Source organism: Drosophila bipectinata, chromosome 3R (genome assembly GCF_030179905.1).
Source record: "Drosophila bipectinata strain 14024-0381.07 chromosome 3R, DbipHiC1v2, whole genome shotgun sequence".
Classification (NCBI taxonomy): domain Eukaryota; kingdom Metazoa; phylum Arthropoda; class Insecta; order Diptera; family Drosophilidae; genus Drosophila; species Drosophila bipectinata.
Genome location: NC_091739.1, coordinates 28,297,604 through 28,318,015, shown reverse-complemented (window position 1 = coordinate 28,318,015; position 20,412 = coordinate 28,297,604). Strand labels below are relative to the sequence as shown.

Genomic DNA, 20,412 nt, shown 5'->3' with positions numbered 1-20,412 from the left:
CTAATAAATTATTATGTAAATTAACTGAAGAATTGTATTTTATTTAAGAGGGTTTAGGGGAATTGAAAAACCTTGTATTATGTAGTTTTGAAATGTTTACCATTTTTATTTGATTTTTGATTTTACACTTTTTTTTTTGTAAGCTTGACAATTTAGCGATCCGCTTTTGTTACACCTTCGTTTATACGTTTCCTTCATTTTTTTTATAATTTTAAAGTATATTTAAATAATATTTGTTATTCTATTTACACAGCGTTCAAAAAGTATCGCTCGGTAACGCACAAATCATTAAATGTTTCTTTATATCTATTTTGTTTGTTGTAATTTTCATTCATCATTCATCGTGTGTTTGTTGTTTCCTTGGTTTATGAATAAAGGCATAAATAACTATTCGTCGATTTCCGTACTTATTTATTTACACAAAAGTCGAAAAAAATCAAAATATCTTAGATATAGAGAGGCGGAGAGATAAGATAGATAGGGTTTGACTTTGGGCGGGTGGTGGCCGGGGGAAGAGAGTGGTTTAAGCTGAGCATAAAACTGTGTTTCTTGCAGGCTGAGCCCTTTATAGAGTGTGGGTGGGTGGGTGTTTTTTTTTGTGTGTGTCGTATGTGTGTGTGTGTGCTAACTCCTTGTGTTCTAGTCTTTTTTTTATAAAATTCCTATAAAAAATATAATTTTGCTTTCCTCCTTTTTCAATTTTACTCGCTACGAAACTAATGTGACTTGGAAACTAATTTCTTGGCACTAAATGAATCAAATGATAAACTTTAAACCGAAAACTACCAATGTTAATGTTAAATGTTTTATCTATAGGGTAAATTTGTTAAAGTACATTATTTTTATTTTAAATAAAAATGTTTCAAAAAAAAATGTAGCTTGTTTTGTTGTGTCTGTGGTGGTGTTGTGGGTGTCCTGGTGTCTGGTGTTTAATGGGTTTAATACAGCCCTTTCTCAAATTTGTTAAGATTATACGAATATGTAGACATAGACTACATACATTAGAACATTCTCAGTTTCATTTTGAATATATATATTCTGCACTTGGTAAACTTTAAATTATTTAAGTATATCAATTTTCACATTTCTTTGATGTTCTTGTTAGTAAGTGGTGTTGTTTTGCGTGTGGGGGTCCTGTGGCTTATTTTTAGTTTTTAGTTTTTTAGGGACTCGGTTGTTGTTGCTTTTGCTGTTGCTGTGTTTTGGTTCCTACATAGAGTAAAAGTTTTAGCCTAGATACACACTCCATATATGTATATAAGTGGTTATATGTTACTCCTATTCGGAAATGGGAAAATCATCGTTATCGGCATCGCCGTCATCCTTGCCCTCCAACGATCTGTACTCGTCAGAGTCCTCGCTTATGGCGGCCGCACCAATCGACATTGGTAGCATTTCGGCTGTGCTTATAATTGGATCCGCATCCAAGCTGGCTAGGATGCTAGCACTACTAGTTATTGCTGGTATTTCTAGGGGGTTCTGGGGCACATAGATGGTGATGGGTTCCAATTGTGAATCCAGCTCGGTTGGAGTTGTTTCAATGGGGTTCGGATTTTCTTCAGCCACAGGCTCTAGACTCTTCAACTCGTCGCGTGGTTCCTGTTCCAATGTTTGTTGTTGTTGTTGTTGTGTTATAGGTTGTGTTATTATATCAGCAGAGGCCAACAGTAGATCCAATTTAAGTTTGCTCGATGCCGTTGGCTGCTCTGTTATCACAGACTGTGCTTGAGTTGCTGCCATCACTGCTGGCGAGGGTGTCGCTGCTGGATCTGAGGCAACCGCTGTGGTTGTGGTTGTTACTGTCGCACTTTCTGCTGCCGTTGCTGTTGGTGTTGCTGTACCGCCAGCAGCACGCAACTCATCCTCCTCGCTGACGCTGATGTAGCGACAACGTTCGCTGAGCAGCGAAGCCGACTCGTCATCCTCCTCGTTCACGCTGGTAATGCTCACCGTGCGCTGCTTAAAGCTCTGGTAGACACTGCCGGTGGTGCTGGGCGCATCGACAATATCTCTGGGCGACGCAATGGCTGTGGCGGCGGATGAGCTGGCTGCAAAAGGGAGAATGAATATTAATTTCTTGTACATTGACGGCGATTAGAGCTTCACTTACACTCTAAGCGCTCCCGCCGCGATGTATTTCGAGAGGGCAATGGCGCCAACTTGATGCGATAGAACTTCGAGCCCCTGCTGACCCGATAGCGATTGTCATCCTAAAATGGTACAGCAACAAATTGTAGAATAGCTTCCTTATATTAATAAGAGACTCTTACCTTTCGTGCCTGGCAGTACTCCTTGTCAATGACCCGTCCAATAGCGTAGTAGGGCAGCGGAATTTGATTGATCTCCGCCAGGGGTAGCGAGGAGTCAGCAGGTCCTGCTATCGCCGGAAGGGAAGTGACCGGAGGGGTCAGCTGCAGGGCCGCCAAACTATCAGCATGCACGAAGTACAGGGTAAGCGAGTCCTGAACCACCATGAACTGCCCGTGCCGCATGCTCCACACCACAAAGACCAAATCGCCACGAGAACATCCCTCCAAGGCGATGACCCGATGGTTGGAGATACCGCTGGACCTGGAGCGGGTCATGGTGCTGCCCATGTTCAGATCGTAAGCAGAGCTAAAAAAAATAAAATTTATTAGAAAAGTAATACAATAATCTTGGAATGGACGTTTACCTCCTCATGGCCGCGACACTAGTTTCCATTTCGATGCGACGACTCTTCTCCTGGCTAAGCTCCTCCTCCAAACGACTCTTGTCCCTGTTGAGATAGTCGATCTTCTCCTTGAGCCAGCTGTTGCCGTCCTCGTTGGTGATCATCTCCAGGCGCGTCTTCAACTGGAACGACTCCTGGGTGAGGATCTTGTTCTGGTCGCGCAGTTGGTCCAGCTGTTTCTCCTTATCCGCCAGCATCTCCTTCAGAATGCCCACGTTGGCCATCACAGAATCAGAGTTAAGGCGCGACTGCCACAAAGACCGTTCCGACTCTACGGCCTCGATGATTTCGCGATCCCTTTGGGCGAGTAGCTCCTGGCGCTGCTGAGCCAGCAGATGGTCCACATCCACACTGGCGCTAACCACACTAGCGCTGCTCGTCGGCCGCTCAATCTTCTCCAGGCTGGTGTCCGAGGGCGAACGCTCCATGGAAGTCATCAGCTTGAACCGGCAGCGCAGCGACTCCAGCTCCGTTTTGTGCTCGTGAATGAGCTGCTCCCGGGCCTGGGCCACAGCCGTCTGCTTCTCCTGTTCCGCCAACTCCAGCTTCAACCGCAGCTCGTCCAACTGCTCCTGGGCTCGCAGCTCGCGCTCCTCGCACTGCATTCTCAAGACGTTCCACTTGTCCTGCAGATGATGCAGTTCAGACTGAAGCTCGTCCTGGTAGTTGGCCGCATCGCTTCGAAACACTCCCAGATTGTAGCGAGCTTCCTTCAGACAAGCTTTCGCCAGCTTGGACATGTCCTCCATGGCGCCACGCATCCTCTGCATACTGCCCCCGTTCTCCTCCGTCAAGGTGCCAGCACTGAGCATCAGCAGCTGGTCCGTGGCCGTACTGCGGGCCACTTGCTCCACCAGACTGCCGGACATGGAGGTGGCCACGCACCTGGACGTGCTACTGAGCTTCTCGAACTCTGTTTCCGTGTCCGTTTCGCAATCCGAGGCAGCTGCCTGGGCCTGCAGCTCAGCCAAGCGAGGTGCTAACAGCGGGGCGTCCTGGTCCTGTTCCGGAAGCTGTTCTGAGTCCGGATTCCGTTCTCGGAGGACGAAGAAGTCTATCACAGACTGCATGTCGGGCAGCTGCAGCTGGGCAGCCATTTCGGGCAACTGCGAGGAGAGCAGCTCCATGTCCGAGGGACTCAGCGGCGGCAGGCCGGTGTCGAAACTGAGAGGATGCTCGTTCGCAAAGGCGGGCGGCATGTCCCCCATGCCCGGAAACAAAATCTTAAGGAAATGGCCCTCGAATCGTTCATTGAACTCTCTCCTCCTCCTCAGCTCCTCGGTGTGGATCCGGTCAAAGTCGATGGAGAGCCGCGTGGCCCACTGGCGGAACTCATCGGAGAAGATCTTCCGGCGGACCACCTCTGCCACAGCGTCCACGTATATGCTCGGAGCTCGGTGGATCTGTTCGATGATGCAGATGTGCCGCTCGGCACGCTTCAAGCAACGATGGTTGAACAGCAGCCGGTTGTCGAACTCGCTCATCCCGTTTTCAACCCAGACTATCCTCCGCAGCCGCGCATGGAGATTCCTGCCCAGCTCCTCCTTGGAGTTGGCGATGCAGCGACACAGCTCGCGGATCTTGATGTGGTTGTCCAACATAGCCTGGATCTGCGAGCGGTGCGACAGACAGAGATCGGGCAGGACGGAGTTGTCGCGGACATTCTGGGCCCGCGCATCGTTGTGCAGCAAAGCGAGTGCCTGCTCCTTCTGCTCCTTAACCATATCCGAGATGCGTTTCTTAAACTCCTCCAGTTTGCACAGCCGGTCGCCCAAGCCCTTGATCTCCTTCACATCGCCCTGGTTCGCCAGCTTAATTATGTGCTTGACCTCCTCCTTCAGCTTCTCGTAGATCTCGGCATTGAATGTATCCAGCCCCTGGATGCACTCATCCGACATGAGCTGCAGGGCGCCGTGGTTGCCCTTCGAGCTGATCCATTGCAGCAGATTGAGGTTGTGCCGCCGGGCCAGCGATGTGCTGCTGGTTGAGGTTTGGGAGACGCGTTCTTGCTGATCTGCTGAAGACGTCTCCTGCGTGTCCTCGTCGCCCATCTTGAGCTTCTTGTTGGGGGAATCGGCCTGCGAGGACTCGGAAAGCGACTGTTGCGGCTGCTGCTGGGTGGCAAAGACATCGTCATTGTCCAGCAGCTCATCGAAGCCATGGAAATCGGCCTCGGCCAAGGACATCAGCGCCGGAAGTATGGGAATCTTGGCCAGCTGTTTGAGATCTTCGGCGAAATTCCGCAACAGTTCCAGGTAGCTGTCCCGCTTCTGCAAATGCCGGTCGAAGGCCAAGCAGAAGTTGTGGAAGCGCTCCTTGAACTCGTTCGTCAGATCCTCCATGTTGGCCACCACAGCGAACCAGCCCTGTTGCTGGAGGTGCTGCTCATGGACCAGGCGCTCGCACAAGCTCCACTCCTTGCGCCCCAGTTCGCTCATTTGCTGCGCCAGCTGAGCTCGCAGGCGTACTGCTTCCAGCGATGGCGGCAATCGATGGCTCTCCTCCACCTGGCGGCGTAGCTCCGCGTCGGCATCCGAATTGGGTATCGTCGGTGCTATTCGCTCGTCGCCTGTGAGGAACATGTAGATGGGATTGTTGTCCGTGCCCGCCGAGTAGCACGAAACCTGGGTGGAGTGCGTCAGCATCTCGCCGCCACTCACCAGCAATACAATATTGGAGGCGGGGATTCCATGCAGCTTGTGTATGGTCTCCTTAAGATTCTCCACCGATTGCAGGGCCACGTTCATGTCGAAGCTCAGCATACGGCCGACATCCACATGGAACACGTACAGCATCATGGAGCTGTTGGTGTTACTCGCCTTTCCCCTGAACTTGGCTCCCGCGCCCTGGAGGGGGTCCTCCTACTGATTCCACTCCTCCTTCTCCTCCTCCTTGGTTTGCTTCTGTCTTCTCACTTATGGTTTGGCAGTGCTTCAGACGTTTCAGTTGTGTTCCCTCATCGGTATGTGTGCTTGTACTAGCGGGTGTTGTGTGTTTCAATGTTATTCTGCAAGATGGAAGAGGAAAGAATAGATTAGGATCCAGTTACTAGTTAATTACTATTTTAATAAAGTACTAAACAAAGTAGTCACTAAATGGGGCTAATCCAATCCAATTCCCAATCACAATTATTAAATATTAATTCGATTCGCTTGAGATTAGCTCACGAGCTTTTCACATGGCTATTTTTAAGCCTTTGGCTTTGGCCATTGATGGAATCTCCCTCCGCCTTTCAACAGCTGTTAGACAATCTGTCGCAGCTACTGTTTATGCTCTCCTATAGCTGGATGGGGGGTGGTGAGCCATGAGAGCCACTAGGGCGGGGGGGGGGGCAGTTCAAATGTTAATGACTAACTGGGCCATTTCCAAGTCGCAATAAAAAATAGCGGCGCGAGCATGTGTACAGACAGACGCTTATTTAATTTTATTTTTATAATTTTGTTTACAGTTTCGTCTAGCAGAGCTTGTGTAAAGCATTTGTGGAGCGATAAGACGCATTACAGGAAAGAAAGAGCAAAAGCCAGTAGACGCCGCAGCCACCGTCGCACTTAGCACACGCGCACTGTTATTACTATTCTATTTTTTATTTTTTGCAATCTGTAAACAGCGACGCAGAGAACGTGTTATCAACGCACCTTGATTCAAATTTAAACACGTCTAGACTTGCGGGCGGATCGAAAACAAATGAGCTAAGAGCGTATACAGAGCGAGGCAGAGACGCCGAGAGAGCGATGAGAGGCGAGATCGAGGGAGAGCGCCACACGTGTGCGATCTAGAGTTGCTCACATTCCAGCTTGTTAGAAGCCAAAGTGGGCTATTTTTCAGGTAGAATTTCAACTGGGTTTTACGCATAGTTTTCTTACGGATCTGGCTTAGATTATAAAACATGGCACTTTTCGCTAAATACTTCAGGTAGGATTGAAATCCGCGGGGATCAGCGTTAGAGAGAGAGAGGCTGGCTGCTGCGCATGTTCAATGCCAACACCGACTGCAACGTCGACAGCGTTGTCACGTCAGCGTCAACGTCAACGCCGACGCAGACCTCTTTACCTGACTTCTCGATCCTTTTTTTTTACCTAAACGAATTTCATCAATTTATAAAATAAAACTTGAATATTTCCAAGACATCCATGCATATGCGTTTCTAAAAATTTTCCATAGTTGACAGACACGTGTAATAAATAAACGGTTCTTCCCGGTAATGTAATGCTGATGAAATACCAGGAACTATTAAATAGAGTCCAGGAAAGCACCTAACTAGGTATAATTTGGAAATCTGATGAAATCAGTATCTCTCCCCGCGACACGGAGAGATACAAATCACAAATCAAGTCGATTAATCATCAATGACACGGTTACAGTGCAATAATCCGAGTTCGCTTTCTCCAGAGTCCTCCGGAATATAGTCACGATAGCGGGTGAGCCCCAAACTGATAAGATTTTATCAGTACGTTTGAGCGAAAACAAGTACAAGGGGAGAACAATGTACCTACAGTGTTTTTACTAACAAAGCTAATGTTATTTTGATTTTTTTTTTTGTATTCTTGATATTTTGAATCATCTTTTTAGACGCATTATATAGCATTTTAATAATCTATAAAAAGTCAGTCAGTAGTTATTACAAACGAAAACAATGCAAGTTAGAATTACTTTTTTATTTATGGCTAAAAAACAACCTAAAATGCAATTTAACGAACAGATTTTGTTGGCAAATATTCTGGTTAAAGGGCAACTAGGCTTACGTCATGGCATTCGAGACTGGAAAGTAATGGTAATGTACTCGTAGGAGGACATGGATCAGCCCTGAACCCAAAATATGAATTCAACTCCCCTCCTATGGCAACTGATTACAGAATATCGCCAGCCATGCCCTGCTACTGCCAGAGTTTATCAGCTCTGGTTGCTCTTCTTCAATGTGGGGGGGCAGAAAAACACTTTCACACAGGGAGAGTGCTACTGAACAGCCGTTAAGGGGGGTAATCTATCTTCAGTTAGTATAATACGCCACTTTACATGGCCAAGAGCCTCTTAACCGTTATTTGGATGCATGATGACTCATAAGAACCTCCAAATGCCTTTGTTTACAAGTTAAGCTGGCAAAGTAAATATGTTAAGAGTAAGAAATATAGAGAAAACAAAATAAACGAAAAACGATAAACAAATTAAGCGGAGTCACTGTAAAAAAAAAACAACTGGAAATCCACGCAAACAAAAAAAAACGCACGATCAGCTGATTCTGCAGCTGCAATATCGATATTCGATAATCCAAGCTGAGTTGCAACTCATTCTCCGCTTTCTTCCCTGTTCCTTTCTCGCTCGCACTCAGCTGTGCGTTTGTTTTTATTTTCTTTTTTGCACCTTGCGAGTACCAGAGCTTCAACGAATGACGAACAAAAACAGATATTCTTGTAAAATATGTAAATTATGGCAATTAATTGCAATTTGGCTCAAACGGACGCACATATTACAACAATGCACGAGGGGGTTGCTGACGTTCAAAAAAGAAAATGGCAGCAGGTGTTGTTACAACCAAAATAGAGGTGCGGGGAAGGGTGAATAATGAAAGAAGGTGGGGAGGTGGGTGAAATTTATGCAGTAAAAAGGGCGTCGTCGTCGTCGGGCGCCACAGTATTAGTGCAGAAAACTAAAACTAACGGTTAATTAAAACCATACCCCACACCATACTCGCACTCACCTTATAATCTTTAATCAATTTTCACAATGGTGCGCCAGTATGTGGGTCTTTTCAATGTTGTTTCAGTGTTCGTGTGTTTTGGTTTTAATCAATTGTAAACGGGCACGAACACAGGCGCTGCAAATTATTTTACATCAGCTGTGGGGCTGTATCCAAGTATGATTGTGTGTGTGTGCTGTATGTTTTTATTTGCCAGCTTCAACAACAACAAAAACAGCGCCCCTCCTCTGGCTCTTTATTTTTACCCCTATGTTCCTTTTCTTTCAACGCGCCACTCTTGTTTTATTTTCCTTTTTGCCTTCCACGATTTTCTTATTTATTATTTTTTTTTTGTATTTAGATGGTTCAGCTTCTTCTTCCGCCTGCTTATTACTTATTACTTTAAAAGCTATTTTCGTTGCGTATCAAATGTGCAAGTGTGTAAAACCATTTACTCGAGTTCCTGTTGTTCGAGCAAAAATATATTTTCCATTTTATTCGGCCTGTTTGCGTTTCTTGAATTCCTCTTATTTTCGCTCTTTCGCTGTTTTCTGTTTGCTTCCCTTCTTAATCTATTTTTCTTTGTCTATCACAATTGCGTTGTTGTTGCTGCTGCTGCTTGTTGTTGCTGGCAGTTTTTATTTCGCGTCACTTTTTAGCCATTTACACGAAGCTGGCATTAGCGCCGTATGGGTTTTTGATAAAGTATAATTTCACTCGCGCATATTGTGGCTTTTCTTAGGTATCTAATTTAATTAAATTGTATAAAAATGAAATAACGCACTTCGTTCTCACTTTTTGTCTTTGCTTATGCCTCGCGATGTGAGAATGACAACAGTTTTTCAAGTCGATATCGATAGCTGTAGGGGTGGTATGCTTAAGAATATTTACAACCTGTGACTTGAATTGCTATTAGTTTCGTACTTACAATAATAACAAAAACAATTGTTCTAGTTTTAATTGATTTAACTATTTATAAAATTGATAGTTAACTACTAATTATTTTAAACTAACTGTTTGTTTTTAATCCGCGATGAACGATTTTACCATCGCTAGTTGATTTTTCCACCAACCTCTTATCGAAAGTGGTCCACCAATAGCGAAAAGTGAAAAAATATATTCCGAAAAAAGTTTTTCTTTTTAGTAATTTACGCGGCCCACAAAAAGTCCAAACATTTATTATAATTAAGTCACATGTGTAGGGATTAGGGGGTAAAATAGGTCACAATTCAAATCACACTTCGACTAACGTCAACCGAACGAATTCCTCAGTTTCTTTTCACCCATACAAACACATTCAATGACTGGGACAGGGGCGGTACATTTCTTTTGCATTTTCTTAGGAGTTCTTTGAGATAGTATTTTAGTCTATATCTTTAGCCTTATACATGATAAACAGAACACATATATTACTTTCTGTATTTTGCCCTCATTACATTGTATTTTTTCGTAACTGAAATTGATTTGAAAATCGACCAAACCAATCGTTTCCCAAATGATAAACATACATACCATAGAAAATGTCACTGACTGCACGCCAATGTACCTGCCACACAGCTTGTATCTCAAGCCGTTGGCAAAAATGCAAATCTCCGTCTCGCTGCCGCCTATTAAATCTGGCAAATCCGTATCCAACTTAGAGATAATGGACAAACTGAGCAACGAGCTCAAACCTGACAAGTTTCTGTTGCTTAAAGTGAGTTTATGCCTTGTTTACTTCGGAAAACAATGGAATACTTACGTTTCTCTGTGTATCTCAAGGTTTCAAAGAGCACTGTAAACACAATTCGTTTTGAAGCTGAACTGGACGACCGCAAGCGGCTTCGGCTGGCCACCCAACGCCTGGATGGCATCTCCCTGCGACTCTCTGGTTTCAGTGAATCCTTTCGGATACGTTGCACCGAATCCAAAGACGAGTTTCCAACCCGTCACGACTGGGATTCATATTTCCGCGATGCTCGGAATATGGATGAAATGAAAGCCGGTGAACGTCCAGACACTATCCATATCAGTCATCTGCCTATGCGCTGGTTCTGCCCTCGGCACTCTGAGCATGAGGAGAATGTCAAACCCAGCGAAAGCATTTTCAAGCGAATGTTTGAAAGGTTTGGACGGGTCCGTGCCGTGGACATTCCCATCTGCGATCCATACCGCAAAAGCATGCAAGCGGAAATCAGCGGAATGCGTACGTTTAGTTTTGAACAGGATGTTCTATTCGAAGGGTATGAATTAAATTCTCTGGTTTTAATACTTAATGTTTAATGTTCTTTTTTTCTAAAGGTATGTGCAATTCGAAGAATACTCCAGCTTCGTTCGTGCCATGGACGAGTTTAGAGGCAATAAGTTAGTGCGCAAGTTTGTGGATAAAGCACTAGCTATAAATATATGTGTAAACTTCGACAAGCAGAAGCATCTAAGCGACTCGCACATCCAACGGAGGGACCGCATGCGCCAGAAGTGCATTGCCAAGGCTCAGGCGGAAGATGCGGAACGGGAAAAACTGAAAAAGCAAGAAGCCGAGCAGTTGGAACGTGAAAGGTTTGATTCGAATTCTGGGTTGGGAAATGATAACAGTAGTTCCGATTTATTTCTTAAAAAGGTTTTTCAAAATTTGACTGCATTACTGGTTTCATTTCTTGGCCTTTATAATTTATATATTATGCTTCTCACCTGGCGGCCGTTGGGCGAGGCGAGCCTTTAGCCAACCGTTCTCTGTATCTTCTAGACGAACAGTTAACAAATATTTATTATGCATAACAAATTCATATATCAAAAGCAAAACAAAAACCCGCAAAATTGCAACAAAATTACAGGCAAAAGCAAGAAGAGTTGAAATTAGCGGAAGAACAAAAACAGCGTGAGCGTGAAGAAAAGCGGAAAGAAAAGCACTTGAAAAAGATCCAGGAGCGGGGTCAGGTGGAAATTTCGCAAAAGATTCGCTTGGAGGAACGAAAGCTGATGATAGCCCAACGCAAGCTGGAAAGTATTCGAACACTGGAGAAGCTTTTTGAGCGCATACAGGTTGGTCTACCGATTTAAACGTTTTACTATCATTACAAGTCAACTATCGTTACAGTCTAAGCAAAAGGACAAGAAAAACCGGGCCAAGCATGACGAAGCTAAGGACATTCAGCGGGAACGACTGGTGGAAAAGTACAAGGCGGCCACTGAAAAGCTCGTGTGTGATCAGCGTAAAATTGTTCAGGACATCAAGAGCAATACACCACTGATGGGCCTGCTCAAGAGTAAAACGAAAAAGAGTACGATTGATGCCAGTAGTGATGATGAGTCGGCTGCCAGCAAAAGGCATAAAGCCATCAATGGCGAATCCAATGGACCGTCAGCAAGAGCCTTTGGCGACGATCCCAACTCTGCGTTGAATCCCTTGAAGGCAGTGGCTGCCATAGCTGCTGGGGCAGTGCCTGGAACAGCGAACTACAGTGCGGAGGCGGCTAGCGAGTGGATGAAGTCCCTGCAAATGTTCGGCTACGGTCTGCCAGGAGTCTTTCCGGGTGCGCTTTATCGCCCGCCTGCTCCGTTTCCCGTCTCAAGTAATTATCGCGGGTTTGCTCCGCGTCCTCGAATTCGAGGTAGGGGACGTGGCAGCGGACTAAGAGGCAGCCGTTCTGGATACGACTCGTACTACAATTCCAAGAACGATCGCTACGATAATGATGGAGATAATGGGTACTATCACAAGTCATCGCGTGGCAGGTATGAGCTGGACTCCCAGGCTTAAATTATAAAAAGTAAAATGTCTTCTCCTTTCAGAAACCGTTCGCGGTCCACATCGTCGTACTCCAGAAGTCGAAGCAGATCTCGTGGACGCCGGTAAGAAATTCTACGAATTCAAAACGAATGGATTACATGTGTTTCATAGAATTGTTTGTCGCTCTAGGAGGTCCCAGTCCCGAAGTCCAAGTCGCAGTCGGTCCCACTACAGAAAGTCTTCATACTCATCAAGGTCCAGGTAAGGTTTCTTTCTGCCTCAAACAAAGTTTATGTTATGGCACTTTAAAGTATAGTTTCAGGAATAATATTCTAAATTTTAATTCTACCTGTTTTTTAGACGCAGCCACAGTAGGTCTCATTCCCGCAGCCGCAGCAAGACACCACAACGCAAGAACCGCAAGTTGGCCTCCACTCGACGATCCCGCTCGACCAGCTACTCCAGATCTCGATCCCACTCACATTCCCGCCGCGAACACCGCAGCCGCCACCGGAGTCGGAGTCGGACTCGTAGTCGTAGCCGTTCTCGAAGCCCCACTCCGAAAAGCGTTAAATTGGAGGCGGATAAACTAGTGGCTTCTGCTGAGAAAATACAGCGCACCATCGAGAAACACACCAAGGATCGGATGCGGGAGGAAGAGCGGGAAATTAAGCAAAATTTCCGTCAGCCACGGCACAACAGTCACAGCAATCATATGGACCTGCCGGAGGAGTCCAGCCATGGAGATAAAAATGATCGACAAGAAGGCAGCAAGCGGAGTAGCCGTCGCAACTCACTGGCTGCCTGAAATATATTTTTTAGCTTAGATGTTATAAGTTTAACCAATAAAAGTTTTAAGTTATTCTGCAGAAGGTTTATCTAATAATTTATATTATAGGGAAAATGATTTTCATATTAAATTTTTGAAAGGAAGATTTAAAATTACATGATTTCCACCATCAGAAGATGGATAGCCCGAGAACATAATTTGTGTAATAACTGAAATATCTCAAAATCGAACTTATTTTAAAAGACAAGAATCAACAATCGAAAGATGGCTTATAAATATGTATATTTTAAACTTAAAACCCCTAAAAAGATTTCCAAAATTTAAAAGAATGACTTGGCAAAAGTGATACTCAATGGGGGTGCATTCATTTTCAATTTTTAATTTGAAATAGTTCTAGTTAAAAAAAGCATTTTTGAATTACAATTGGGTTCAAGTATCTGGCGGACCCTTTACTATTTTACAATTGGTTTTGGTTTTTGGGTCATTTTAAAACAATATAAATGTAAAAATTAAAAAGCAAGACTTCTAAATGGAGATTGAGTCAACGACGGAGAGTGGCTTACAACTGAAGAATGTATGAATGTAGATCTGTGGTGGGATTGCCATTAGTAGCGTCTGTTGTTGTTATTGCGGCCGCGACTTCTTCCACTTCCATATCCGTTTCCGCCAACACCGGGCGGTGCGTCGTTTCCTCCGACGTTTCCACCGCCATTACCAACAGGCCCGGAATTATTGTTACCACGCCTCCGACGTTGACCTCCGCCTCCATTGTTTCCACCCCTTTGGAAATCACGATCCCGATCATTAAAGTTATCAGGACCATTATTTCCAAAGCCATTCGGGTTTGGATTGGAGTTTCCATTGTTTGACCATGGTGCGTTGGATGCCCATGGATTGGGCCTGCCTCCGGATGGATCCCACTCTCGCTCCTGCTCTCTGTTGTCTCGATCCCGGTCCCATTCCCTTTCCCGAGGCCGCTCCCGTTCTGCCTCTCGTTCCCTTTCCATTTGCTCCGGCGGTGCCTCTTCTACAAACTCCGTTTTGGGCTGTTGCGCCTTCACAGTCACCAAGGATGGCAGGAAGGGTTTCTTAAGAAGGAGCAGTTCTCTTACAGACACCAACTGGGTATTGTGTTGTCTGGGTTCAAAGCGGGATTTCTTGGTGGGAGGGGAGACCACATCTCCACGCGCCTCCACAGTGGGCGAGACGGACCTTGAGCGATCTTGCAGCGGTATCACATCGTTTAGTTCTTCCAGCTTGCCGGCATCGATATACTTGTTAAGGAAGTCGGGCCCTTGGCGAATGGCGGCCATGAGCCGGGAGTTGGGATGTACTCTAATGAACCGATTATACACAAAAACTCCCACTATAGTCTGGGGATCGAGGCCGTTTAACATGCCACTGGCCACAATGCCTTCGAGTGTGTTTTCGCTAATCTGTTGCTGGCTCAGGCCGCTCGTAGAGTCCTTGGCTTCCCGGGCAGCCAACTCATCGTGAATACTGAGCACGCTGGGATCATCTGCCCGCCGGGGACCCGCCCACTGCACTTGAAAGTTTCGTGGAATGGGCTTGCTGTATGGAACCTTCTTCTCCCGATCGCGATCACTGAGTGATCTGCTTGGATCAAGATCCAGACCGGGAATAAAGCCTTTGTCAGCGGTTAGACTCTCGGTGAATTCTACGCGGTCCTCAGGACCCATTCCAGGTATGACAGCATCATCTAAAAAATACACAAGAAAACTTAACATCTTGATATTGGATTAAAGTTGAGCAAAAACCTACCATATTCACACTCATCCAAAGCAGCCAAGCTAGCCGGCAAAGTGTTCAAATTGTATTTGTCTCTCATCAAATCTCCAGGACGGTTCCGTGTCCAGAACTTGATCGTATGGTCATTGGAGCCCGAGCACAGAATATGACCCAACGGATGCCAAGCTAAGGTCCATACTATGCTGTCATGTGCCGTTTCAACACAACCAATCTCCTTATCCGTCCTTAAAATGAGGAATAACAGAGTTTGAGGAATATTTTAGATTTTGGCAATGTAAGAACTCACCCAACATTCCAAAAGAGTATGGAACCATCGGAGCCTCCAGAACAGAACAATCCTTCGTGTATGGGATGCCAGGATACTGAACTGGCTTCTTTTTTATGGCCGCGGAAAACTTGTACCTCCTCCCGAAGATTACGAATATCGAACAGTTTGAGCAAATGATCTCTGGAAGCAGTGACCAGCCAGTTTCCATTGTCGTTCCACTTCAAGTCCATTACAGTAGATTTGTGGGCATGCCTGAAGTATAAGGTTTAAAACATAAGTATCTATATAATAGTTCTGAATAGATTCTTAGTACGTACAGGGTGGCCAAGGCGATGCCACTCTTTGGATCCCAAATCTTGATGGGCTGTTGGTTATCTTTACTTCCGCTCACGATCATTCCCTTCTGGGGATGCCAATGCACACATTTGACGTCAGCTCCGTGACCTAATCACAGAAATGTTATTACTAACATATATTTTAAAAATCTTATATTTTTCTATGAAAGCTTACCTCGCAGGACTCTCTCTTCCTGGCAGCGCATAAAGTCCCAAATCCTCAGGGTTCCGTCATCGCTTCCGCTGACAAACTTGCTGTCCGTGGGGCTGAAACTGCGTTTATTGGATTGCATTGGATAATGGTTAGAACGTAACGAAAGACGGATTGACTGGTGATTATGAATGTGGCTATGAGTTCTTAGTAAGTGAATACAAATATCAAATATTCTATCCAGTACCTCACAAAATAATTTTATTAAATCTCATACGTCTTGAACATGAACACTTTTATTGAAAATATTATTTTATTAAATTGAAAAAATGAAAAAAAGACCAGTATGTTATTCTGTAAAAAGTATGTTATTTAAAAATCCAAGAATGAAAATCCGAAATAATGTCGTAAATCCTTTGAATTGCATCCTTTGAAAGAGTGTAGTGGTTTCTAATAGATACGGCCGCAAGATCACCCATTCGCCAAAATAGATCGCCAGGACTGATAAAGAAAACACTCGAACCCCCGAATTTTCGAATAGTGCGATGCATTGCTTTTATTTTATTGTTAAAGTCGTGGCCGCGTAAATAAAATGGTGCAGTTTTTTTTTTATTTTCATCTTAGTCAGTGGCATTTATTGTTCGATTTTGTATCTTGGTATCTTATTATTTTTATTGATATATCACAGAAGAGAGTGAGTCTTACAACATATTAGGAACTTCTTGCAATAAACAGAGATCTGAAAAATCAGAGGGCCAACCGGAGGGCCAGGAAGTTATTCCAATCTAATCTACTGGTGGCTTGTTGCTGAACGGCTTTATTAAATTTATTTGCAACAGCCTTGAAATGAACCGATCCACTAAACTAGCTAGAAATCCAACAATACCCCAAACTAATAAAACTATAGAAGCAATGCGTACTAGTCCCTCGATTCGGTTGAGGTTCTGACTTTGGTTTTTTTGTTGTCTTTGGCTCTGACTTGTTGGGCTTGCGTCAGCGGCTACAAAATGGTAAATACAATTGACAATTGCAATCAAATGGCTATACCTTATTCCCCTAATCGCCTCCTTGTGGGCCTGGTACATCTTCACGTTATTCATGTTGGACTGCCAGTACTTGACGTAGCCGCCGTGATCGCCCGTCACCATCCAGCTGTCATTGTGGGACCACACCATCGTTCGTACCGAGATATCGTGGGCCTATGAACATTTGTTTGAATAAGTAATACATTTAATACAGTTTGTGAGGTGACACCCACCTGTAGAATAGTCTCAAAGTTAAAGGTCAGACCATTCCAAAGCGTAAACTCTCCGGAACTTGCCCCTGTGACCAACCGCCGACCTTCAGGCGTCCAAGCTAGGGTGAAAATGGGGCATCGCATTTTATTTGTTGCAGTCTTTACAAATCTCGTAGTTACAGCATTCGAAGGGTTGTCCAGATAGCTTGATGGAGGCTGCATATGGGGCACGTAGATGCTATCGGGTTGCAAAGCCAAACGGTCCCGGTGATCCCGCTGCCACAGTCGATTCTGTAAAACCCAAAACCATTAAATATGAAACTTATAAACGCCACCTCAAGCTTTGAAATCAGAGAACCGTAATTCAAAACAAAAAGTCACCTCTAAAGCCTTGATAATGGAAGCGTTGTAGTCGACAGTCTTTCGCATCACGCTTTTCCTTAGCCGCTTGCCATCAAAGTCGTCCTGGGACATGCCAAAGGGCCGCTGAAATCCTCCTGGCATAAAGGGTTTGAACTGGTTGTAGCCATGCTTTCCTGAGCCGTGGTGCGGGTGGTTGTAGTGGTGCCTATAGTGCTGCCCGCCCCCCGACGGCGGTGGCTGAGACGTGTAATTGGTGGCCAGCGCCGACGGGGCTGTTAGCAATTGTGGTGGCGGCTGGGACATGTCCATTTTCTTGTTTAATAGTTTAGGCTAGCTGGCTCTTCTTTTATCCCGCCTTTGGTCTATTTTCCTCTGCGTCTGCAATAAAATTTTCTTTTTTTCACATATGTATAGACGCACACATTGGCACATATAGTTTTTGGGTCAGCTTAGGCTTTGCTTGTGATTTAAGGTGGTACTTACTTTCTACCCTAAATATCTGGCATGTGCTCAATACTTTTTAGTTAAATCTAGTCGTAGAAAATTAGTTAAAAGCGTTAAAACTAGAAATTACTTTTGTTGAACAACGCGAATTTGTTGCCATTCACAGTGAAACTCAACCACCAACGCATGCCGCTAAAACTATCGATAACAAATCATTCAACTTATAATGTTTCTGACAACTTTTTATTTAACTATCTTAAAATACTATTATAGTTTGTAGTTAAACTGTTTTTTTTTTTCAAAATAACTATATGTTTTTTTTGTTTATATTATTTTATCTTCCATAAATGAATTTTAAGCTTATCTTTCTTATCAATTTTTTTCTAGCTGGAATACCTAGCTTTCTAGCTAGCTGTTTCATTCACAGTGAAACTCAACCACTAACGCATGCCGCTAAGACTATCGATAACAAATCATTCAAAAGGGAATTCATTCAACTTTTAATATTTCTGACAACTTTATATTTAAATGCTTTAAAATACTATCATATTTTTTAGGTAAATTGTTTTAATTTTTACAAAATAAATATATGTTTTTTTTATCTATTATATATTATCTTCCATAATTGCATTTTTAGCTTATCTTTCTTATCAATTTTTTTTCTGGCTGGAATACCCTCAATAAAATCATTAAGATGCGCAGTTGGCTTGGGAGCTTCAGATCATCTTACATAATTTTTCCACCATGAATTTTGCCGGTAAGGTTGTCCTAATTACGGGAGCCAGTTCTGGAATTGGAGCCGCTACTGCCATAAAGTTTGCCAAGTATGGAGCATGCTTGGCGCTTAATGGCCGAAATGTGGACAACCTGAAAAAGGTTGCAGCCGAATGCTCCAAAGTCGCTGAATCCTCTCCAGCCCTTGTCGTGGGCGACATCGCCAAAGAGGCCGACACTAAGCGGATCTGGGAAGAGACTCTCCAAAAGTATGGAAAACTTGATGTCCTGGTGAACAATGCCGGAATCATTGAGACGGGCACTATTGAGAACACGAGCTTGGAACAGTACGATCGGGTGATGAACACCAACCTGCGGGCCATCTATCATCTCACCATGCTAGCCACCCCAGAGCTCATCAAATCCAAAGGCAATATAGTCAACGTGTCCAGCGTGAATGGAATTCGCTCCTTTCCCGGTGTCTTGGCCTACAACATCTCTAAAATGGGCGTGGATCAGTTCACGCGATGTGTGGCCCTTGAGCTGGCTCCCAAGGGTGTTCGGGTCAACTGCGTCAATCCTGGTGTGACTGTGACCAATCTTCACTCACGAGGAGGCATGGATCCGGAGACCTACAAGAAGTTCCTGGAGCACTCCAAAAGCACCCACGCACTAGGCCGTCCAGGGGATGTCAAGGAGGTGGCAGCTGCCATAGCCTTCCTTGCCAGCGACGAGGCTAGCTTTAGCACTGGTGTCAGTCTTCCTGTTGATGGAGGTCGTCATGCCATGTGTCCCCGCTAAGGACCATAGAAAGATACTTCTTCAGATTGAAATGCATTTAAAAGTCTTATATTTTCGACTTTATATATTGACTTAATATTTTTATTGTGTAAATTATATTAAATATATTAATTAAAAAAAGGGTTTTCTAATTTGGATAGGACCTTGCCAATATGCCAAGAATGTAAATAATTTAAAACAAATCGAATGTCACATCAAATAAACTCTTTTCAAAATTCCCTGTCTTCCATTTCTGATGTAGTTTTTGTTTTCTGTAAATTTTCTACTCAAAATTTTGATATTCAACTCGATGGGCAGCAATGGCAAGCTGGTATTGGACTTCACCGGCAAGGTGGTACTCATCACCGGCGCAGCCTCTGGGATTGGGTTAGCTACGGCGAAAATGTTTTGTCGGCTGGGCGCTTGCTTGGCTCTCGTGGATCAGGATGAGAACGGTCTTATGAGCATACTGCAGAAGTGTCGAAAAATTGGATGCGAACCGTATGGTATTTGCGGGGATTTGATCGTTCCGGAGGAGGTAGAGTGCATTGCCAAGAAGACCACAGAACGCTTTGGCGCCAAACTGGACGTGCTGGTCAATGGAGCGGGTATCTTGCATGAGGGGACTTTGCAGAGCACAGAGCTAGAATGCTTCTCACATGTCATGGACACCAATGTCAAATCTGCGTTCTACCTGTCGAAGCTTTTACTGCCCCAGTTGCTCCGATCCAAGGGGTGCATTGTCAATGTTTCCGGCGTGTGTGGCCTTCGGACGTTCCCCGATCGATTATCGTACAATATGTCCCAGGCGGCAATGGATCAGTTTACGAGGTCCATGGCTTTGGATTTTGGTACGAAAGGTCTTCGGGTGAATTCTGTAAATCCTGGCTTCATTTGCACTAATCTTCACAAGGCCTCCGGAATGGATGACAAAACCTACGCAAGTATCGTTAAAAGCTCCGAAAAGTCTCATGCTCTGGGCAGGATAGGAAAACCCTCGGAGGTGGCTTCTGCCATTTGTTTCCTGGCCAGTCCACTGGCCAGTTTCGTAACGGGTGTGACGTTGCCCGTCGACGGAGGCAAGCAAGTCATGTGTCCCCCATAAGTTCCTGACAGTTAATCCATTATTATTCCATTCATTTTACATTCGCCATGTTGCACTTCGGAATAGAGTTCAATTTTTCAAGATAATTTGCAAATGCGAAAATTCCACAGGATTGAAGACTATTTTCGAAAATATTCAAAAATTATTAAATCCGATTCATTTGCAAAGGAAGTCTGTAGAACTGTGGTTTAATTTAGGAGTAAAGATACCTTTTTAATAAACTTATAAATAAAGGAACCTTGAATTTTTTACCTTAAATTATAATGCTATAAAGAAATTTTCAAAAACCTGCGTCTTTTAAAACCATTCAAAATAATAAAAATATTTTTTAAAAAACTGTAGAAATGAGATGCCAAATC

At 44.3% G+C, this 20,412-nt stretch overlaps 5 protein-coding genes across 10 annotated transcripts; 3 read left to right on the top strand and 2 right to left on the bottom strand.

Moving 5' to 3' along the window:
* Positions 1 to 72: 72 nt before the first annotated feature.
* Atg17 (autophagy-related 17) lies at positions 73 to 9,217 on the bottom strand. 3 transcript variants are annotated; one of them, XM_017254744.3, is made up of 5 exons: positions 8,409 to 9,217; positions 2,675 to 5,720; positions 2,271 to 2,616; positions 2,111 to 2,210; positions 73 to 2,048 (listed from the first exon to the last, which is right to left on the bottom strand). In XM_017254744.3, the coding sequence occupies exons 2-5, from the start codon at positions 5,509 to 5,511 to the stop codon at positions 1,279 to 1,281; spliced, it is 4,053 nt and encodes a 1,350-aa protein (XP_017110233.2). In that variant the 5' UTR covers positions 5,512 to 5,720; positions 8,409 to 9,217; the 3' UTR covers positions 73 to 1,278. The 3 variants fall into 3 exon arrangements, with proteins under 3 accessions (XP_017110233.2, XP_070136861.1, XP_070136862.1); XM_070280760.1 differs by lacking the exon at positions 8,409 to 9,217 and adding an exon at positions 6,349 to 6,403; XM_070280761.1 differs by lacking the exon at positions 8,409 to 9,217 and adding an exon at positions 6,160 to 6,278.
* Positions 9,218 to 9,461: 244 nt separating this feature from the next.
* Xe7 (A-kinase anchor protein 17A) lies at positions 9,462 to 12,968 on the top strand. Of its 3 annotated transcripts, none has more exons than XM_017254748.3 (8): positions 9,462 to 10,083; positions 10,149 to 10,609; positions 10,668 to 10,925; positions 11,201 to 11,408; positions 11,464 to 12,101; positions 12,159 to 12,218; positions 12,286 to 12,357; positions 12,457 to 12,968. In XM_017254748.3, the coding sequence occupies exons 1-8, from the start codon at positions 9,883 to 9,885 to the stop codon at positions 12,902 to 12,904; spliced, it is 2,346 nt and encodes a 781-aa protein (XP_017110237.2). In that variant the 5' UTR covers positions 9,462 to 9,882; the 3' UTR covers positions 12,905 to 12,968. The 3 variants fall into 3 exon arrangements, with proteins under 3 accessions (XP_017110237.2, XP_017110236.2, XP_070137409.1); XM_017254747.3 differs by having other exon boundaries at positions 12,268 to 12,357; XM_070281308.1 differs by lacking the exons at positions 9,462 to 10,083; positions 10,149 to 10,609 and having other exon boundaries at positions 10,802 to 10,925; positions 11,089 to 11,408; positions 12,268 to 12,357.
* Positions 12,969 to 13,249: 281 nt separating this feature from the next.
* Positions 13,250 to 17,632, bottom strand: Wdr33 (WD repeat domain 33). 2 transcript variants are annotated; one of them, XM_017231362.3, is made up of 9 exons: positions 17,494 to 17,632; positions 17,029 to 17,403; positions 16,669 to 16,938; positions 16,458 to 16,609; positions 15,435 to 15,532; positions 15,242 to 15,368; positions 14,943 to 15,176; positions 14,669 to 14,880; positions 13,250 to 14,606 (listed from the first exon to the last, which is right to left on the bottom strand). In XM_017231362.3, exons 2-9 carry the CDS (start codon positions 17,317 to 17,319, stop codon positions 13,492 to 13,494), a joined length of 2,499 nt encoding a protein of 832 aa, XP_017086851.2. In that variant the 5' UTR covers positions 17,320 to 17,403; positions 17,494 to 17,632; the 3' UTR covers positions 13,250 to 13,491. The 2 variants fall into 2 exon arrangements, with proteins under 2 accessions (XP_017086851.2, XP_017086850.2); XM_017231361.3 differs by having other exon boundaries at positions 17,029 to 17,388.
* Positions 17,633 to 18,142: 510 nt separating this feature from the next.
* LOC108118588 (glucose 1-dehydrogenase) lies at positions 18,143 to 19,198 on the top strand. Its single transcript, XM_017231350.3, has one exon. It carries the CDS (start codon positions 18,199 to 18,201, stop codon positions 18,967 to 18,969), a length of 771 nt encoding a protein of 256 aa, XP_017086839.2. The 5' UTR covers positions 18,143 to 18,198; the 3' UTR covers positions 18,970 to 19,198.
* Positions 19,136 to 20,290, top strand: LOC108118586 (3-oxoacyl-[acyl-carrier-protein] reductase FabG). The gene has a single exon (XM_017231346.3). It carries the CDS (start codon positions 19,259 to 19,261, stop codon positions 20,051 to 20,053), a length of 795 nt encoding a protein of 264 aa, XP_017086835.2. The 5' UTR covers positions 19,136 to 19,258; the 3' UTR covers positions 20,054 to 20,290.
* Positions 20,291 to 20,412: the final 122 nt, after the last annotated feature.